The 16,520-nt window shown below is 46.6% G+C and overlaps 1 protein-coding gene across 1 annotated transcript in view; it reads left to right on the top strand.

Moving 5' to 3' along the window:
* The window catches only part of Itgb5 (integrin subunit beta 5), a 115,786-nt gene that overhangs the window by 21,004 nt on the left and 78,262 nt on the right, over positions 1-16,520 (top strand). The window contains exon 3 of the mRNA NM_147139.2: positions 10,877-11,081. Coding sequence (NP_671480.2) covers positions 10,877-11,081 — 205 coding nt within the window. The remainder of the gene's footprint in view (positions 1-10,876; positions 11,082-16,520) is intronic.

The raw sequence follows: 16,520 nt of genomic DNA, 5'->3' as shown, positions 1-16,520 counted from the left end.
TTGCTCAAGCCACACACATGTGTCAAAACTGGCTCTCTCATCTGAGCCTCAGGTCTTCTTGATGACAGTGTAACCTCGGTGCAGTAGGGAGATTATAACCCGACTAGCTACTGAAGCAATGAATCTTCACAGAACCAGTCTGAAAGACCCCCGGAGCAGGGAGACCCTCACTCAAGTCTCGGGATGATGCGACCCCCCCAAGAACTCACACAAGACTGTCCTTGCTGTAATAAACATGAGGTTTATTGATAGGAACCAGTGCACTGGGGTCGAGACTCATATTCCACGCAGGGGCAGTGGAGTTCGACCCCGAAAGGCTGGGAGAAAGGGTATTTAAAGGGAGAAACCACAACCCGAGGGGGCAGGGATGGTGTCATTGGAAAGAGTCGAGAATACTAATGAAAAATCACAAGGAGGAGCTTCCTGTTTCTCAAGATTGTTCTCTAAGATTTTAATCTAACTTTATGGTCAGCTAGTACAGGTAGAGGGCAGGGTCTGGAATTTGAGGTGTTGGGGCTTTTTTAAACTTCTGACTTCTTAGCTGCATTTTTTATTCTTTCAAGTCCTTTCCTGTTTGTAGTGCCTTTGTTATGAACCTTCTCTGGAACCATTTTGGTTCTCTGTGACCTCAAGACAGATCTAGGCCTTAAGGCACCTGCTCCCTGCCCACTGGTGTCCCCTGCCCACTCTCAAGACTTCTTCCACCAGGAGAGCTACTGAGGCTCCAGGGTGTCACTTGGTAAAGCCCACATGATTCCCCACACTGCTAGCTCTCCCTAGGGACTTTCCCAGCTGTCCCTTCGTCCTTTTGCTAACAACTTCTGGTTCCTAATTATCAGTTCAAGGAGCTGGAGCCATGGCTCAGCAGTTAAGAGCACCGACTGTTCTGCCAGAGGTCCTGAGTTCAATTCCCAGCACCCATATGGCGGCTCACACCTGCCTGTAACTCTAGTTCCAGGGAATCTGACACTCACATAGACACACATGCAAGCAAAACACCAATGCACATAAAGTAAAAATAAACTATATATACATATATATTACATGCATATAATTTATAAATATACATATAATTATATATATAACTTATTATACATATAATTACACACTTAAAATTTTTATATATGAATACAAAATAAAAATTGTTTTTACATATACATATGCATATAATTTATATTATACATATTAACATATGTATTATATATAAACTATGTAATATACACATAGATATGCATATGTATATAATTTTTATATATGTATATATTATGTATGTATGTATGTATGTATGTATATATGTATATATAGGCATAAGTCAGTTCAAGTCTTATTCACTCTTTGAAAACTTTCCATGGTAGACCTGTCTCTGTCCATCCATCTCCCCACCTGTTCATTCATTTGCCCATCTGATATAAGAAGGGAAACTCCCTCCATTGGAAACAGAGGGCGTGGCTTTAATCATTGCCGTATCATTCTTGCAGTGGTTCTATGCCGTGGCAGTTGCAGGGTGGGTATCAGCTGAAGGATTTCATTGGATGGCTGTTCTTTCTATGCACCAATCATCAGGTCCCGGCTTGCTCTTCGTCTGTGTCTTTCCCCCATTCTCCTCTCACTGGGTTAATGTAATTTTGTTGCCAGTTAAATCTTCTTTTCGTCTTATTCATAAACATGTCCTTCCGAGGTCGGGGCAGGAATTCATGTTTGATAAAAGAGGCCTTCTAAACAGACATGGAGCTAGGCAAAGTTTAAGTCCCAGTTTTGCCATGATTTACTCTTTATCTGAGTCAGGGCCTTTTGTAGCCCAGGCTAGTCCTGACTTGCTGTATACCTTAGGATGACCTTCTGATGGTCCTGTCTCTACCTCCTAACCTGTAGGATTATGGGAGTACCACCATACCCAGTTTGTTTGTTTGTTTAGGTAATGTCTTTTGTTTGTTTGTTTGTTTGTTTTTTCTTTTTTTCCGAGCTGGGGACCGAACCCAGGGCCTTGCGCTTGCTAGGCAAGCGCTCTATCACTGAGCTAAATCCCCAACCCCTAGGTAATGTCTTAAGATGTAGCCCAGGCTATCCTCAAATTCAGCCATCTGGCTTTGCCTCCTGGGATTTTCAGGTGTGAGGTGTTTCACTGCCCCACAAGGCTGCTGTTAATTTCTTGAAACACAGAAGAAGCTGCCACTGCCCAGCTCTGAGTCTCACTGTATGCACACGGAGTTAGGGAAAGGAGGGCTTAGGGATGGGGCTCCTAATGAACTGAACCTCCCAGATGGCCGTATGAGTCATCCAGTAATGAGCATTGTGGCTTATGAACATATTCTGGTGAAATGGATAGTGGGGTCTGGGAGCCAGGGTTCGTCCTATCTGTCTGTCTGTCTGTCTGTCTGTCTATCTATCTATCTATCTATCTATCTATCTATCTATCTATCTATCTATCTATCTGATGTATAGGTACGCTGTAGCTGTCTTCAGACACATCAGAAGAGGGCATCAGATCCCATTACAGATGGTTGTGGGCCACCAAGTGGTTGCTAGGATTTGAACTCAGGACCTCTGGAAGAGCAGTCAGTGCTCTTAACCACTGAGCCATCTCTCTGGCCCCAGGGTCCATTTTGGATTCTTAAGTTACTCTCTTTCTTTTTTTTTTTTTTAATAATGTATTTATTTTTATATTTATGTGAATTGATGTTTTGCCTGGATGTATGTCTTAACGTTGTTGGTTCCCTGGAACTGGAGTTATGTACACAGGTGCAAGCTGCCATATGGGTGCTGGGAATTGAACCCAGGTCCCCTGGAAGAGCAGTCAGTGCTCTTAAACACAGAGAAATCTCTCCAGTCCCAGTTTCTCCCTTTCTTATACAATACTTCCAAAAGTCTGACCTGATATTAATAGTAAATAAGTCATTCTGAGTGACACATTTTTGGTCTAGTCCATACATGGGTTCCCTACTTAGCCCACTGCTTGCCCTCTGCTTGCACAGAGCCTCACTCTTGGCTGTGCTGGAATGCTTCCCCAGGGGCAGCTCACCCCAGAGTTCCCATCTCTCTGGTGAGCTGCTCCTCACTACAGGAAATGGATTGCGTTTTGGGATGTTAGGGCTGTCGAATTCAGGAATGGTTGCGACCTAACTTATGCTTTAGCAAGACAGAGTAAGTATAGCTTGTGCCTTCTTAACCACGTGCTGGGATGCTGCCAGAGGTCAAGGCCCCTGCAGGAGCATATGCTACACGAGCATACTCAGGGCTGGTACCCAGAGGACAGCATCTCTGGATCCCAGCCAGAGTTAGCCAGAGTGGCTCTTTAATGTATTTTCCAGACGGGATCTTAATCGGTAACCAAGACTGCCGTTGAATTTAGAATCCTCCTTTCTCAACCTTATTCAAGCTGGATTACAGGTGTGGTACAGGATTACCCCTCTGTCACCCCCAGCCTCATGTCTTTGTTACTCCTCGAACCCAGTCCCCAGGGAACCCTGTCTCTGATTTGACATTCCCTGTGATCTAATGTCCACTTTTCCTGTCACTGTCTTCTTCTGTAGGAGCTGAGTTGGAGACAGCTCGGGTCCTGTCTCCCTTCCTGAGTGCTTTCTGCTGGTTCTCTGCCTTCTGTAGCATGGTCCTGTTTACCCTGGCCGTCTTGATTTTGTTTCCCGTGCTTTGCTGGGGGCTTCAGCTTTACTCTCTCTGCCTTTAGCACCAGGCTCTCTAGACCATTTCCTCTCAGACGGTAGGCTGCCCCCTGTTTTACCCTGTCTACACTGCCCCGCCTCTGTCCTCAGCGAATGCTCCCTCAACCTGTTCTGGCCTGCCTGACCCTGAGCCTCTTAGAACACTTATAGCACATCATAGCACATCAGTTTATCATCTGCTGTGATAATTTTGTCTGTCACTTTCTTCCTTCCTTCCTTCCTTCCTTCCTTCCTTCCTTCCTTCCTTCCTTCCTCTCTGCCCCCCCCCCTTTTCTTTTTTTAGTTTTTCTAGACATGATCTCTCTGTGTAGCCCTGGCTATCCTAGAACTCACTCTGTAGGCCAGGCTAGTCTCTCCACCTGCCTCTGCCTTCCTGGTGCTGGGATTAGGGGTGTGTGCCTTTTAGCTAACCATGAATTAATTACTGATTGTTAGTTAATAACTAATTAATTAATAATTAAAGACAGAGACTCTTGTATCTGTAGTTTTTTGTTTTTTTTTTAAACATAACTCTGCTCTTCCCTCAGAAGACTCAGCCAAGAATGAGGGTGGATACTTTGTGGCAGGTTGAGGGCACCACCCCCCACCCCATGTGTCTAAAGCTCGCACCACTACATGTAGAGCGAGTGTGTCTGTGTGCCAGGAACCAAGGGAAAGGAGTTGGGTGACCTAGTGGTCTGTGTCCTAGGCAGGCAGGCCTGCAAATGACACACTGAGGATGCTCCTGGGAGGTCAGGGGGCCAGATTAGAGAGGGTACAAAGGACAAACATAGGCAAAGTTTGCAATCTGTTGTTGGGAACATGGGCAAGTTGCTACGGTGTTCATGGACAGTGCCAGTCTGCTGGGAATTCCAAGAGAAGCATGAAATCGGGTAAGGCCACCTCTGTGGGTCTGAAGTCCTGTGGGAGGACAGGGATTTGCTTGGTTGGGGAGAGGTCAGAGGTGGGAAGAGGCTAGTGATGGCTGAGCTGGGGGAGGTGTCCTTGCCTTTGGCCTTGGCCTTGGTGGGTGTACAAAGAAACACCCACACCAAAAGAAAATACAAATAAAAACAAACAAACAAAAAACCCTATAAAACCAGCATTTGACCAACTTGCAAGGATGTATACATTCATTAAAAAAAAAAAAGAAAGAAAAGGAAAAAGGAAACGGTTTTGAGAGGAAGCTATTAAGATAGTACTTAAAACCTGTGGTAAAGGTGCTGAAGTGTAGCTCTTCATCGTCGATGGCTTCTGACAGCAAGGACCCATTTTTTTTTGTTTTTTTTTTTTTTTAAGGGGATGCCCACAGGGAGTTTGACCATGCTCTAATGAGTATACGGGCAACACAGATTGTACTTGCTGTGTTTTTGGGGCTAGGCGGGGGCAGGCTGGGGGCACAGGGGTGGGAGGGTGAACCTGGGAAGAAAAAAGAGAGAGTGTGATCGGTGTGTGTGGCATGAAATTCCCCAATAATTAATAATATTGTGTGTGTGGGGGGAAACATATACAAACAAACTCTAAAGGTAATGTTTGGCCAAGTCCTGACGTGATGTACAGTCGTTAAAAGAATCTATGCTGGGACTAAGGGAGCAAATTCGTCTTGGTCTACTGTGGATGCCTCATAAATATTTGTGCATTGAATTCAGTGAGCCAGTTGAAAGCTGGCAGGGGCGACTTCTCCACCCCCGCAGGCGGGCAGGAAGCCTGCATGGCAGAGAGTTGCTGGCACATAGCACACATTCTATTACCATCCCCCCAGCTCACGAGGGACTGCCAGGCTGGAGTGCGGCTTGCCCTGGTCAGAGGGTCTGGCCCTGCCATAACCAGTGAGCGAGGCCAGCCACGGAGAGCAGCCAGTTCCCCTGGACCTGGTTCTCCTCCAGCACTCGCCTGCTGGCCACTTCACTTCTTCCCCTTACACCCGAGGGCTTGGGCCGGCTGGGCTGCTCTCCTCCTGGGTTCTTTGCCGGGACTGCCATTTCTCTGTCTTTCTCACTGTTACAGAAACAACACCCATCCTTCTCCAAACACCCACCACATCGCTCTTCATCTGTACTGGGTAGGAGTGTTTGGAATTAGTGCAAAGTTGGTCCAGCACAGACAGAAGGGCCTTGACGCCAGCCAGGGGGGTTGACCTTGACCACGGGGGAAGGGATTTGCTTAGTGAAATAAATGTACAGGGAACCAGGGGTTTCTGTTGCAGCAGCAGATAGCGCCTTCGATGTGACCTTCTCGTGCCTGAGGGAGGCGGACCGGGTGTGGAGACTTCAGATTGGGAGCACCTCCCTTCCCTTCCCTTGATCATTAGCACGGTGCAAGGGGGACTTAGGCTCCCATTGCTGTTCATTCCATTACCACTATTGATCACTTGCTTGTAGCCTAGACCCTTTGGGAGTCCTCAGGAGACTTTGATCAGGGTGTTCCCATCTAGAGACCTTGGACAGGTGCTTGTTCCCGTACTAGAACGGTGAGCGACTGCAGCCAGCAGCCATGCCGTGGCCACTGGGAGCTCACCCTGAACCAGTTTCCTCTTTTTCTGCGTTGAGATGAGTCCTCTCTGTGGTTTGTGCCTCTCTGTACCTTTAGTCCCTGTCAGGAAGTGTTTGCCCTTCGAGGTTGGTGGGTGGTCCGGGGTCTTTCCATTTGGCATTGCAGAACTTCACTGTATTTGGAAGTGTGGTGCATGAGCCCTGTTAGTTCCCTGGTGCAGAATTCAGCAGGGTTCATGGGTACAAAGAGTGCACCCAGGTGGCCCAGGGCACCATGGGCCCAGGTGTCGGGGAGATGAACTCAAAGTGCTTGGGTGAACTGAGACTTGTGGGTCTCTGGTCCATAGAGGAGTGGGGGTGGTGCACGGGGTGACTCGTTCACTTTGGAATGTGACACCTGACATTTGAGATGTCCAACACTTGGCAGAGGGCTGGGAATGAGGTCCCTGGCATCTGAAGCTCCTGAGACCTCAGGAGCTGCTGGGAAGAGGACGTTCTCCATCATGGGTCTCTTCTGTGAGGGCTTATAATTGGTTTCAAGAGATGGTTCAGAGGTGAGGAGCCTTCTAAGTCTCGCAGGGTGTGCGAGTTCAGTTCCCGCCAACACCAGGTGGCCTGCAACTTCCTGTAACTCCGGTTCCAGGAGATCTGAACTCTTGTTGGCACCCGTTCTCACATGAGTACACACAACACAAACACATACATGTAACCAAAAATAAAATGTTAAGGGTTTTGTAATTTGATTCATCTTCCTTCACAGAGATGTGGCCATTGAGATAGTTTTGTGATTTCTGTGTGTTTCCTGACCTCTGGAAGGTCATAGAGGTCAGACCAGCCTCTGGTCTGGTGGCTTTGGCTTCCTCTCTTTAAATATTCATCTGACCTCGTGCAGAACCAAAATAACTAGGAAGGACCTCGAGACAGTAGAGACCTTAGGCTTAGTTAGGGGTCGAGCTCTGTTAGGGCTTTAACACGCTCTGCCCCTTCATTGGGCCACAAGCAAGAAATTAGCTGAGGCTATATTCAACCATGTCAGAAAGATGGTCCATTTTTAAGGCTAGTCCACTGCTTACGTACCTGCCTCCCTCTCATCTAAAAGTTCTGTAGACTTGCCATGCCCAGTATTGCCCAGCTGATGGATCTGTGGCACAAGCGTTCTTCTGAGACAATGACAGATTTGATGCATACGGAGAGGAATCTCAAAGACCACTGAGCCCATCAGTGAGACCGCTGGGCCCATCCCAAAAGCAAGCAGCTGGATCTGAGAAAGGGAGATGTCATCACACAGATGGGGTGGGTAGTTAGGAGATCTCAATTTGGTTTGGATGGCATTCTCTGCGTTCATTGCTGCTGTAAATGGGGTGCTAAGAACTCTTCCTTGGAAGAGGACTCATGGCAGCAGACGCCTGGCCCTGACTGGATCTTTGGCAGAGTGTAGGTGGTCCAGACCCATGGGAAGGATTATGGGAGATGACTGGTGATGGTAAGGCTTTGTGATAGACTGGTCCAGACAGGTACCAGCTGTCCAGCAGTTAGCTTTTTGGAGTTGGACCATGGAAGGGTTCTGAAACCCTTTACGAGAGGAGCGAGCTGAGGAACTCTGCACCCTTCAAGCTCCCGGCAGCTCTTCAGGCTTCTGACAGAGAACTACAGGACAGCAGGGTGGCCTGGTGGAACGTCAGGTGTTAGCCCTCTCCCTTCCTTCTGTCCTGTTTCCTCCATCATAGCGGGTCTGTGAAGACCGGGTGTGAGCCCAGTTTGGAAGCCTCAGTTTTGAAATCTAGGCCCCAAATTACATATATGTATTCTTCCATGTATATGGAATTTAGTCACCAAGGGTTTTCACAGTGAACATCCCAGGTAACATGTAACAGTAAAAACAGACAGACAGACAGACAGACAGACAGACAGACAGACAGACAGACACCACTAAGACACCAGTTGTTTATAAAACCTAGAAAAAGCAGAAGTCAAAATAACCAGAGTGTATTGGGCTTTACTTACTTAAAATACTGCCTGGGTATTTTCACAATCTGAGTGGTCAGGAAACTGAGGCAGGAAGATTGTCACGAATTTGAGGTCAGCTTGAGTTGGAACAAATTCCAAAATCTTCTTGACTTTTTTGTGTGTTGGGGGTGGTAGACAAGGCACTGGCCTTGAACTCACAGAGATCCGTCTGCCCTTGTCTCCCTGATGCTGGCATTATAGACGTGGGCGACCATGTTCAGTGCTCTTGACTTCTTAGTTTTAAAGTTTGCAGCTATTCTAAAAGCCATTGATTAGTCCTAGGACAGCCACACCCTTGATGGAGGGTGTGCCCCACTCGATTTTTATGCTTCTGCAGGCTAGGGTACTGACTCACCAGGCAGCCAGGGATTAAGTGGCCAGCTACAGAAGGGAGAACAGCTTGGGTTTGCCCTGCTGCTAAAGTCTTTTCCTGCTGGGAAGAGCTGAGTTGGTAGAATGCTTGCTTAGCATGAAGCCCTGGGTTTTGTCCCTAGCGTCTTATAAATCAGTCTCGGCGCTTGGGAGCTAGAGGTGAAGACCAGAGATCCAAGGTCATCGTAGGCTACACAGTAAGTTCAAACCGAGCCTGGGTTACATGGCCATGCCTACACACAACACAGCAACCAAGCTGAAAAAAACAGACCTTTCTCCCCAAATCATCCACACAGGTAACATAGTTTCTAGCAAAACAGACTTCTCACTTTAAGATTATGCCTCAAATTAAGGTTCAGTCTCCCCTATCTCAGTCCTTTTCAGCATGTGCTCGCTCTCTCTCTCTCTCTCTCTCTCTCTCTCTCCTCTCCCTACCCCCTTCCCTCTTCCTTTTATTCTTCATGAGGTTTTGTTGTTTGCTTGTTTTTTTTGAGACAGAGTCTCATGTAGCCCTAGTTAGCCTCAGACTTGGTGTGTAGCAGGCTGGTCTTGAACTCCTGGTCCTCTGCCTGAGTGTGGGGAGTGCCGCTGAGATTCTCTTATCCGTATTTCTTTACTGTATAAACATCAGTACCGATGAAAATGAAAAGTGCTTCTGTGATCTGCCCATTTTGTCCTAGTGCAGACAAAATTGTGTTTCTGCCCACTCTTACCTCCCGCCCCTTTCTACCCCACCCCTGTGCAGAGTGTTCGTGTGCATGCTAGGCAGGTGTTTTACCACTGAACTAAGCCAGACCCTTGCCTTTATAGCATAAATGCCTTGGGATTCTGCTTAGTCTGCCTGTTTGCTGTGAGAGATAGTTTTCTTATGGTTTAGGTTTACCAGATTGTAAGGTTATATTATTAGAGAATGCGGCATGCATCTCTTATGACTTCCCCCTTTCTTCTGAGCTACTTTTTCTTTTAAAATTTATTTTATATGCATTGGTGTTTTGCCCGTATGTATGTCTGTGTGATCCCCTACAACTGGAATTATGGACAGTTGTAGCTAACATGAGTTGCTGGGAAATAAACCCAGGTCCTCTGGAAGAGCATCCAGTGCTCTTAACCGCTGAGCCATCTGTCCGGCCTGGAGCATTTTATTATGATAGAAGTCTTCTGCTGGGCGGTGGTGGCACATGCCTTTATTCCCAGTACTCGGGAGGCAGAGGCAGAGGCAGAAGGATCTGTGAGTTTGAGGCCAGCCTGGTCTGCAGAGAGGGTTCTAGGACATTGAGGGCTACACAGAAAAACCCTGGCTCAAAAACTATAATAATGATAAGAAGAAGAAGGAGAAGAAGGAGAAGAAGGAGGAGGAGGAGGAGGAGGAGGAGGAGGAGGAGGAGGAGGAGGAGGAGGAGGAAGAGGAGGAGGAGGAAGAGGAGGAAGAGGAGGAGGAGGAAGAGGAGAAGGAGGAGGAGGAGGATAAAAAGGAGAAGAAGGAGGAGGAGGAGGAGGAAGAAGAGGAGAAGGAGGAGGAGGAGGAAGAGGAGAAGGAGGAGGAGGATAAAAAGAAGGAGAAGAAGGAGGAAGAGGAGGAGGAGGAAGAAGAGGAGAAGGAGAAGGAGGATAAAAAGAAGGAGAAGAAGAAGGAGGAGGAGAAGGAGGAGAAAAAGAAGGAGAAGAGGAGGGGGAGGAGGAGGAGGAGGAGGAGGAAGAGGAGGAGGAGGAAGAGGAGGAAGAGGAAGGAAAAGACTTGTAGAGCACACTGCTGATGCTGTGTATTTGCGCTGTGCTCCCATGTTGCCCTTGAGTGTGGTCATGACGCTTTTCGGTTCTTTCCCTCTGTCTTTGTAGAGCGTCAGAATGTAACCCAGGTTTTATACATGCTAGGCAAGCACTATTCACACCAAGCTACAACCCAGCCAATATCAATGCCTTCCTCTTGCTGAATGTGTAGACAGGGATCCTTCGATCACCAGAATTGACAGGGAAAGCTATCTATCTATCTATCTATCTATCTATCTATCTATCTATCTATCTATCTATCTACCTACCTTCCTTCCTTCCTTCCTTCCTTCCTTCCTTCCTTCCTTCCTTCCTTCCTTCCTTCCTTCCTTCCTTTCTTTCTTTCTTTCTTTCTTTCTTTCTTTCTTTCTTTCTTTCTTTCTTTCTTCTTTTTAATATGCCAACCTTAGTTCACAACAAGTCTGGGTGACAAGAGCTTCCTTCTGTCAAACCTCTTAGTCCTCACAAGGCATTTGGATCAGGATTACCCCTGCCTCCACTTTCCGACAGTGAAGATGGAGTGCAGAGTTCCAGGCCCTACCCTGATGGCTGCCTGCTTTTTCTTTCCTCTCCACCCAGTACTTTGGCAACCCACGGTCCATCATCTCTCGGTGTGACCTGAAGGCAAACCTCATCCGAAATGGCTGTGGAGGTGAGATTGAGAGTCCGGCCAGCAGCACCCACGTCCTTCGGAACCTGCCTCTCAGCAGCAAGGGTTCCAGTGCCATGGGCTCTGACGTCATCCAGATGACGCCACAGGAGATTGCAGTGAGCCTCCGTCCAGGTGAGTTCCTCAGGGTGGGTCGGGTGCCACAGTCTCAGATAAGCCCAGTGGGTGTGATGAGCTAATGTGGAACATGGGCTTGATTGAGCTCAGAGCCTGGAGATGGCAATGGGACGAAAGGCCCATAGCAGAAGGCTGGGGGAGTGTCCTGGCTCTAGTTTTAAGGATTGTAGCAGAGGCTATACCTTCATGAATGACGCATGCCCTGGGCGTCCATTTCACAACAAACATAATGAACAGGCAAACCTCGTCTGAAACAATGATAAAACCCCAATACTGTGGGATATTATTATAACATACAAGTTCCAATTCAAGCCTTTTAAAAGTGTCCATTTTTATTGCTTTTAATAATGTGTGTGCGTGTGTGCATGTGAGCATCTCAGAGGCTGGAGGCATGGGTCAGATTTCCCCTGAAGATGGAGTTCCAGGCAGAAGTGTGCTACCTGACATGGTGCTAGGAATGGGACTCAGGGCTTTAGTTTCTCTGAACCTTCTCTCTCATTTACACCTCTTTCTTTTCCTTTTCTTTCCTTCCCTTCCCTTCCTCTTTCTTTTCTCTCTTCCTTCCTTCCTTCCTTCCTTCCTTCCTTCCTTCCTTCCTTCCTTCCTTCCTTCCTCTTTCTGTCTGTCTGCCTGCCTGCCACCACCACCTCCTCCTCCCCCTCCTCCCTTTCCCCCTCCTCCCCTCCCCCTCCTCCTCCTCCTCCTCCTCCTTCCTCCCTCTCTCTCTCTCTCTCTCTCTCTCTCCCTCTCTTTCTCTCCCTCCTCCCTCCCTCCCTCCCCCTCTCCCAGAGGCATGGTCTCACTATGTAGCCCTAACTGGCCTGTAACTTGCCAATGTAGACCAAACTGGCCTGGAACTCACTAGAGATGCACCTGTCCCCAGAGACTTGGGATTAAAGGCACATTTAGCCATTTTAAATCATCCTGTTCAGTCACCATGCTGTGCCATCATAACTATTTCCACACTACTTTATCTCAAATACAAACTCGCTACCTAGTAGAGAACACCTCATTGCCTGACCTCATTCTGAAGCCCTTGTAGTCTACTTTTGTCTCTGTGACTTTGCCTATTCTGGTGAACACTTGTAAATAGAAGCATACAGTGTTTGTCTTGTAACGCAGCCTTTGCAAGGTTCATCAAACTGGAGCCCGAGGCAGAATTTCTTACTTTTCAAGGCTGTGTGCTATTCCATTGTATCATTTTGTGTGCCCACTCATTTGTTAGTGCATATTGAGCTCTTTCGATTCTTTTCACTGTTGTTGGTTTTATGTCTGAAGGGTGCAGCAGACTTATTCCCTACTCAGTATGAGTCGCTTAGATAACACTACTTCTAGGAAAAGTTGCTTTCTCCACTCTGTCAGCAAAAAGAGTGTCTTATGTAGCCCACGTTTGCCTCAAGCTCACTATGTAGATGAGGATGACTCCTGATCCTCCTGCCTCCACCTAAGTGCTAGAATTACAGATGTGTACCCCAACACGCAATTATGCGGTTCCGGGAACTCGGCCTGGGCCTTGTGCCTGTTAACTAAGACTGTTGTGTGAGCTAGCCATCCACTGCGTAACGTTCATTCTGCATGCAGAATCTGCGTGTCAAGGAGGCTGTGCTGGTAGCTGAACGGGGAAGTTTGTCGTTTTGGGTGGGGCAGGTGTTTGCAGTGACGGCGTTTGCAGGAAGGCTTTGGGGCCTTACCTGTATCCCACTGGCTGTAATACTTAGCCGAAGCTATTTCTAGATGGCTATCTAGTGCTGGGGACAGATGGAGGCAGGGGGTTAATTATGAATTTGGTTGGTCTTCCTGAGTGTAGCCCCTGGCTTGTCCCCTAGCAGGGGTCCTGGGCAGGTTATTTAACCGCTGACCCATAGGATCACAAGGTCTTTGACACCTTCATCCTTCATGAGGTGACCAGGGCTTCTGTGGGACACGCCTTTGAACCCAGTACCGAGAGGCAGAGGCAGGTGAGTTCTGGACTAGCCTGGTCAACATACTGAGTTTTAGGCCTGCAGGGGCTACATAGTAAGACTCAGTTTACAAAGAAACAAACAAACAAAAAAAGCTGAAGTCACCATTTTAAAGGATAGTGGTGGCGGAGCAAAGAGACTTGTGCCTCAGGGCAGGATCTGCTGCAGAGTCTACACAGTAAGCCTTCCTCAAAGCTCACTGTTCTTGGACCTATTCTTACTTCCTGGCTCTGTGAACCTGCATTGGTTTAGAATGAGCTTTGAGTCGCTGGATCCTGGAGAAGTGTTTGGTTTTCTTTGTTTCAAGTACTGTGAAGCCAAAACAAAAGATGTAAGTTGGCCTAGGAATGGAGCTGGCCCCGGTGGACGGAGAAACCCAGATCACTGAATTCAGTTACACATCCTGTTAACTACCATGTAGTTTCCAGTACTAGAAAAAAAGAACAGTATCATGTGTTATCCAGTGAGTGTACTGGCAGGCCCTTCTGAGGGAGCAGTAGGTGATAAAGAGGTCAGCCATCCTATAAGGACACACCCAAGCCACCAGGATAAGTTTTGGTAGAGATGAAGATTGTGGGGTGTGTGGGTGAATGAGGAAAATTGGAATTTCTAAAGTTCCAGAATCATTGTGAGTGTATTTTTAGAGAGAGAAATTCTTTAAACAATAATGGCTTTTGAAATTTTGAAAATGCAGTTTTAATGTATATATATACACACACATATATATATATATAAAATACATGTAGTATATACACATGTACACACATATATTGTATATTTTTATATATACAATATATTATGTATATATACACATATATGTAATATGTGTATGTATGTATACATAAACATACATGCATGCTTGCATACATACATACATACACACATACATATATTCCTCTTTTTTTTTTTTCTTTTTTCTTTTTTTCGGAGCTGGGGACATATATTCCTCTTATGGGGGGAGAGGAGGTGCTCTGCTTAGCATAAATCTCAGGTTACCAAGTCCATTCTTGCCTGCAGGAAGCTCTCCCGCCCTGGGGAATGCTGTCAGGTATGTGGAATTAGCTTTCTGTAATTCAGTTGTAGCACTGCTTGCTTTCTGGTTTTCTCCCTAGCCTTGCTCCCCTTACCTCATAATAAGCATTTGTTGAATGCAAGGAAGCCTTACACATGACCGGCCAGCGACAAGCCTCAGCATAACTTGAAAGGCACCCTGTGAAGGCCAGGTTACTGCCAAGGGTAGGGCTGTTGGAGAAGAAAGTGGGCTGCATGATGAGGGAGACAGAGAGGAAAATGACTAGGAGTTCCTCACTTACTCTTAAATTTTTTTTAATTAGATGTTGGCCTGGAGAGGTAGCGCAGCCATTAAGAGTTACGTTTATTTGCCTGCCATGGTGTCTTGGTGTCTTGGTATCATATAGCCTTATCCCAGTACTTGGGAGCAGAGGCAAGGTGCTATCTATGAGCTTAAGGATAGCATGTTCTGCATTGGGAGTTCCAGGCCAATTCATTTTCTCCCTCTCTCCTCTCTCCTCCCTCTCCTCTCTCTCTCTCTCTCTCTCTCTCTCTCTCTCTCTATCTCCTTTTCCTTCCTTCCTTCCTTCCTTCCTTCCTTCCTTCCTTCCCCTCTCTCTCCCTCCCTCCCTCCCTTCCGTCCATCTGTGTGCTGCGTGCACACATGTGGAAGTCAGAGAACAACTTGTGGGAATCTATTCACAGCTTTCACCAAATGAATCTGGGAACCAAACTCAGGTTGTCTTTTTAATTAACTCGGTGAGGCAGTGCTGTATTCTCTGAGATACTGTGAGGCAGTGCTGGTACCCTCTGGCCATTTGATTTGCAGCCCTTCTTCAGTCCTTAAGTAGGATCAAAGCTGTTTCTTTCAAATTGAGATAGAAATCACACATCACTAGTTGCACAGTCATAAAATGTTCCGGTCACTGGTTCTAAGCTGTGACTGTCACTACTGTGTAATTACAGACCGTTGTCACACCAGCAGTTTGAACTAACCACCCTTCATTTTCTAAAGCAGTTTTGCTATGCTGCTGCCTTCACGGGACATTTCCTGCTGGTTATATATAACATGGGAGCCTTAATTCATCCACACTGTAAAATGTGCTCCTTCCTGGGCATCTTGAATGAGGGTCTCACTGTGTAGCTCGAGGTGACTTGGAATTGGTGACTCTCCCGCCTTAACCCTCCCAAGGCCATGCCCTGTTACTTTGTCCTTTTTATGGCCAAATGATACTCTGTGTACTTACCACTGTAGTTCCTGGACAGACTGTTTCTACTGGGTAATATTGAACATTCATGTGCAAGCATTTTGGGGGCCATGTGTTTTCAATAATTTTGGGTCTATAGCTAGGAGTGGAATTGCTGGATTGTATGGTAATTCTGTGTTTCACTTTCTGAAGAACTGCCAAACTTTAAGCAGGGTTTTGTATAAATATGAGGATCATGTTTTCCATTTTATTTCAACACTGGAAACTGTATGTCAGGATAAGAACTTTTTTAAAAAAAAAAACAACCTTAACAAAAGGCATGAAATTCTTGGCTATGCATTGTAAGCGAAACTGAGATAAGCAAAGGCAAGAGGTAGTTTTCAAGCACTAGGACACTCAAAAGGTTTCTTTGAGTTAGTTATTCATGTAATGTTTTAGTTCTTAAATGTTTCTTTTTAAAAATATTATTGCTTGTGTTTGTGTGCTTGTGTGTGTATGTGTGTGTTGTGTTACACATGGTGTGTGTGTGGAGGTCAGAGGATACTTTTTCTTTTTTCCTTTTCCATTTCTTTCTCTTTTTCTTTTTCCATTTCTTTCTCTTTTTCTTTTTCCTCTCTCTCTCTCTCTCTCTCTCTCTCTCTCTCTGTCTCTCTGTCTCTCTGTCTCTCTCTGTCTCTCTCTCTCTCTCTCTGTCTCTCTCTCTGTCTCTATCTCTCTCTCTCTGTCTCTGTCTCTCTCTCTCTCTGTCTCTCTCTCTGTCTCTGTCTCTCTCTCTCTGTCTCTGTCTCTGTCTCTCTCTCTCTCTGTCTCTGTCTCTGTCTCTCTCTCTCTCTGTCTCTGTCTCTGTCTCTCTCTGTCTCTCTGTCTCTGTCTCTGTCTCTCTCTCTCTCTCTCTCTCTCTCTGTCTCTCTCTCTGTCTCTGTCTCTCTCTCTGTCTCTCTGTCTCTGTCTCTGTCTCTGTCTCTCTCTCTCTCTCTCTCTCTCTCTCTCTGAACCCGGGTCTTTCTATGTAGCCCCAGCTGGCCTGGAACTCAGTTTGTAGACCATGCTGGCCTGGAACCTACAGAAATCCACCTACCTTTGCCTCCCAAGCACTGGGATCAAAGGTGTCACACCACCACACTCAGCCAGAGGACAACTTTAACTGATCTGAGTTCAGATCTCTGAAAACCGTATCAAAAGTGGGACACATCGATGCACTTACGGAACCTTAGCATTGATATACCGAGACGGGAGGTTGGAGACAAGACAATTGC

This window comes from Rattus norvegicus, chromosome 11, assembly GCF_036323735.1.
Source record: "Rattus norvegicus strain BN/NHsdMcwi chromosome 11, GRCr8, whole genome shotgun sequence".
NCBI lineage: Eukaryota > Metazoa > Chordata > Mammalia > Rodentia > Muridae > Rattus > Rattus norvegicus.
The sequence above is the reverse complement of the archived record's forward strand: the minus strand, read 5'-3'. Positions and strand labels throughout refer to the sequence as shown.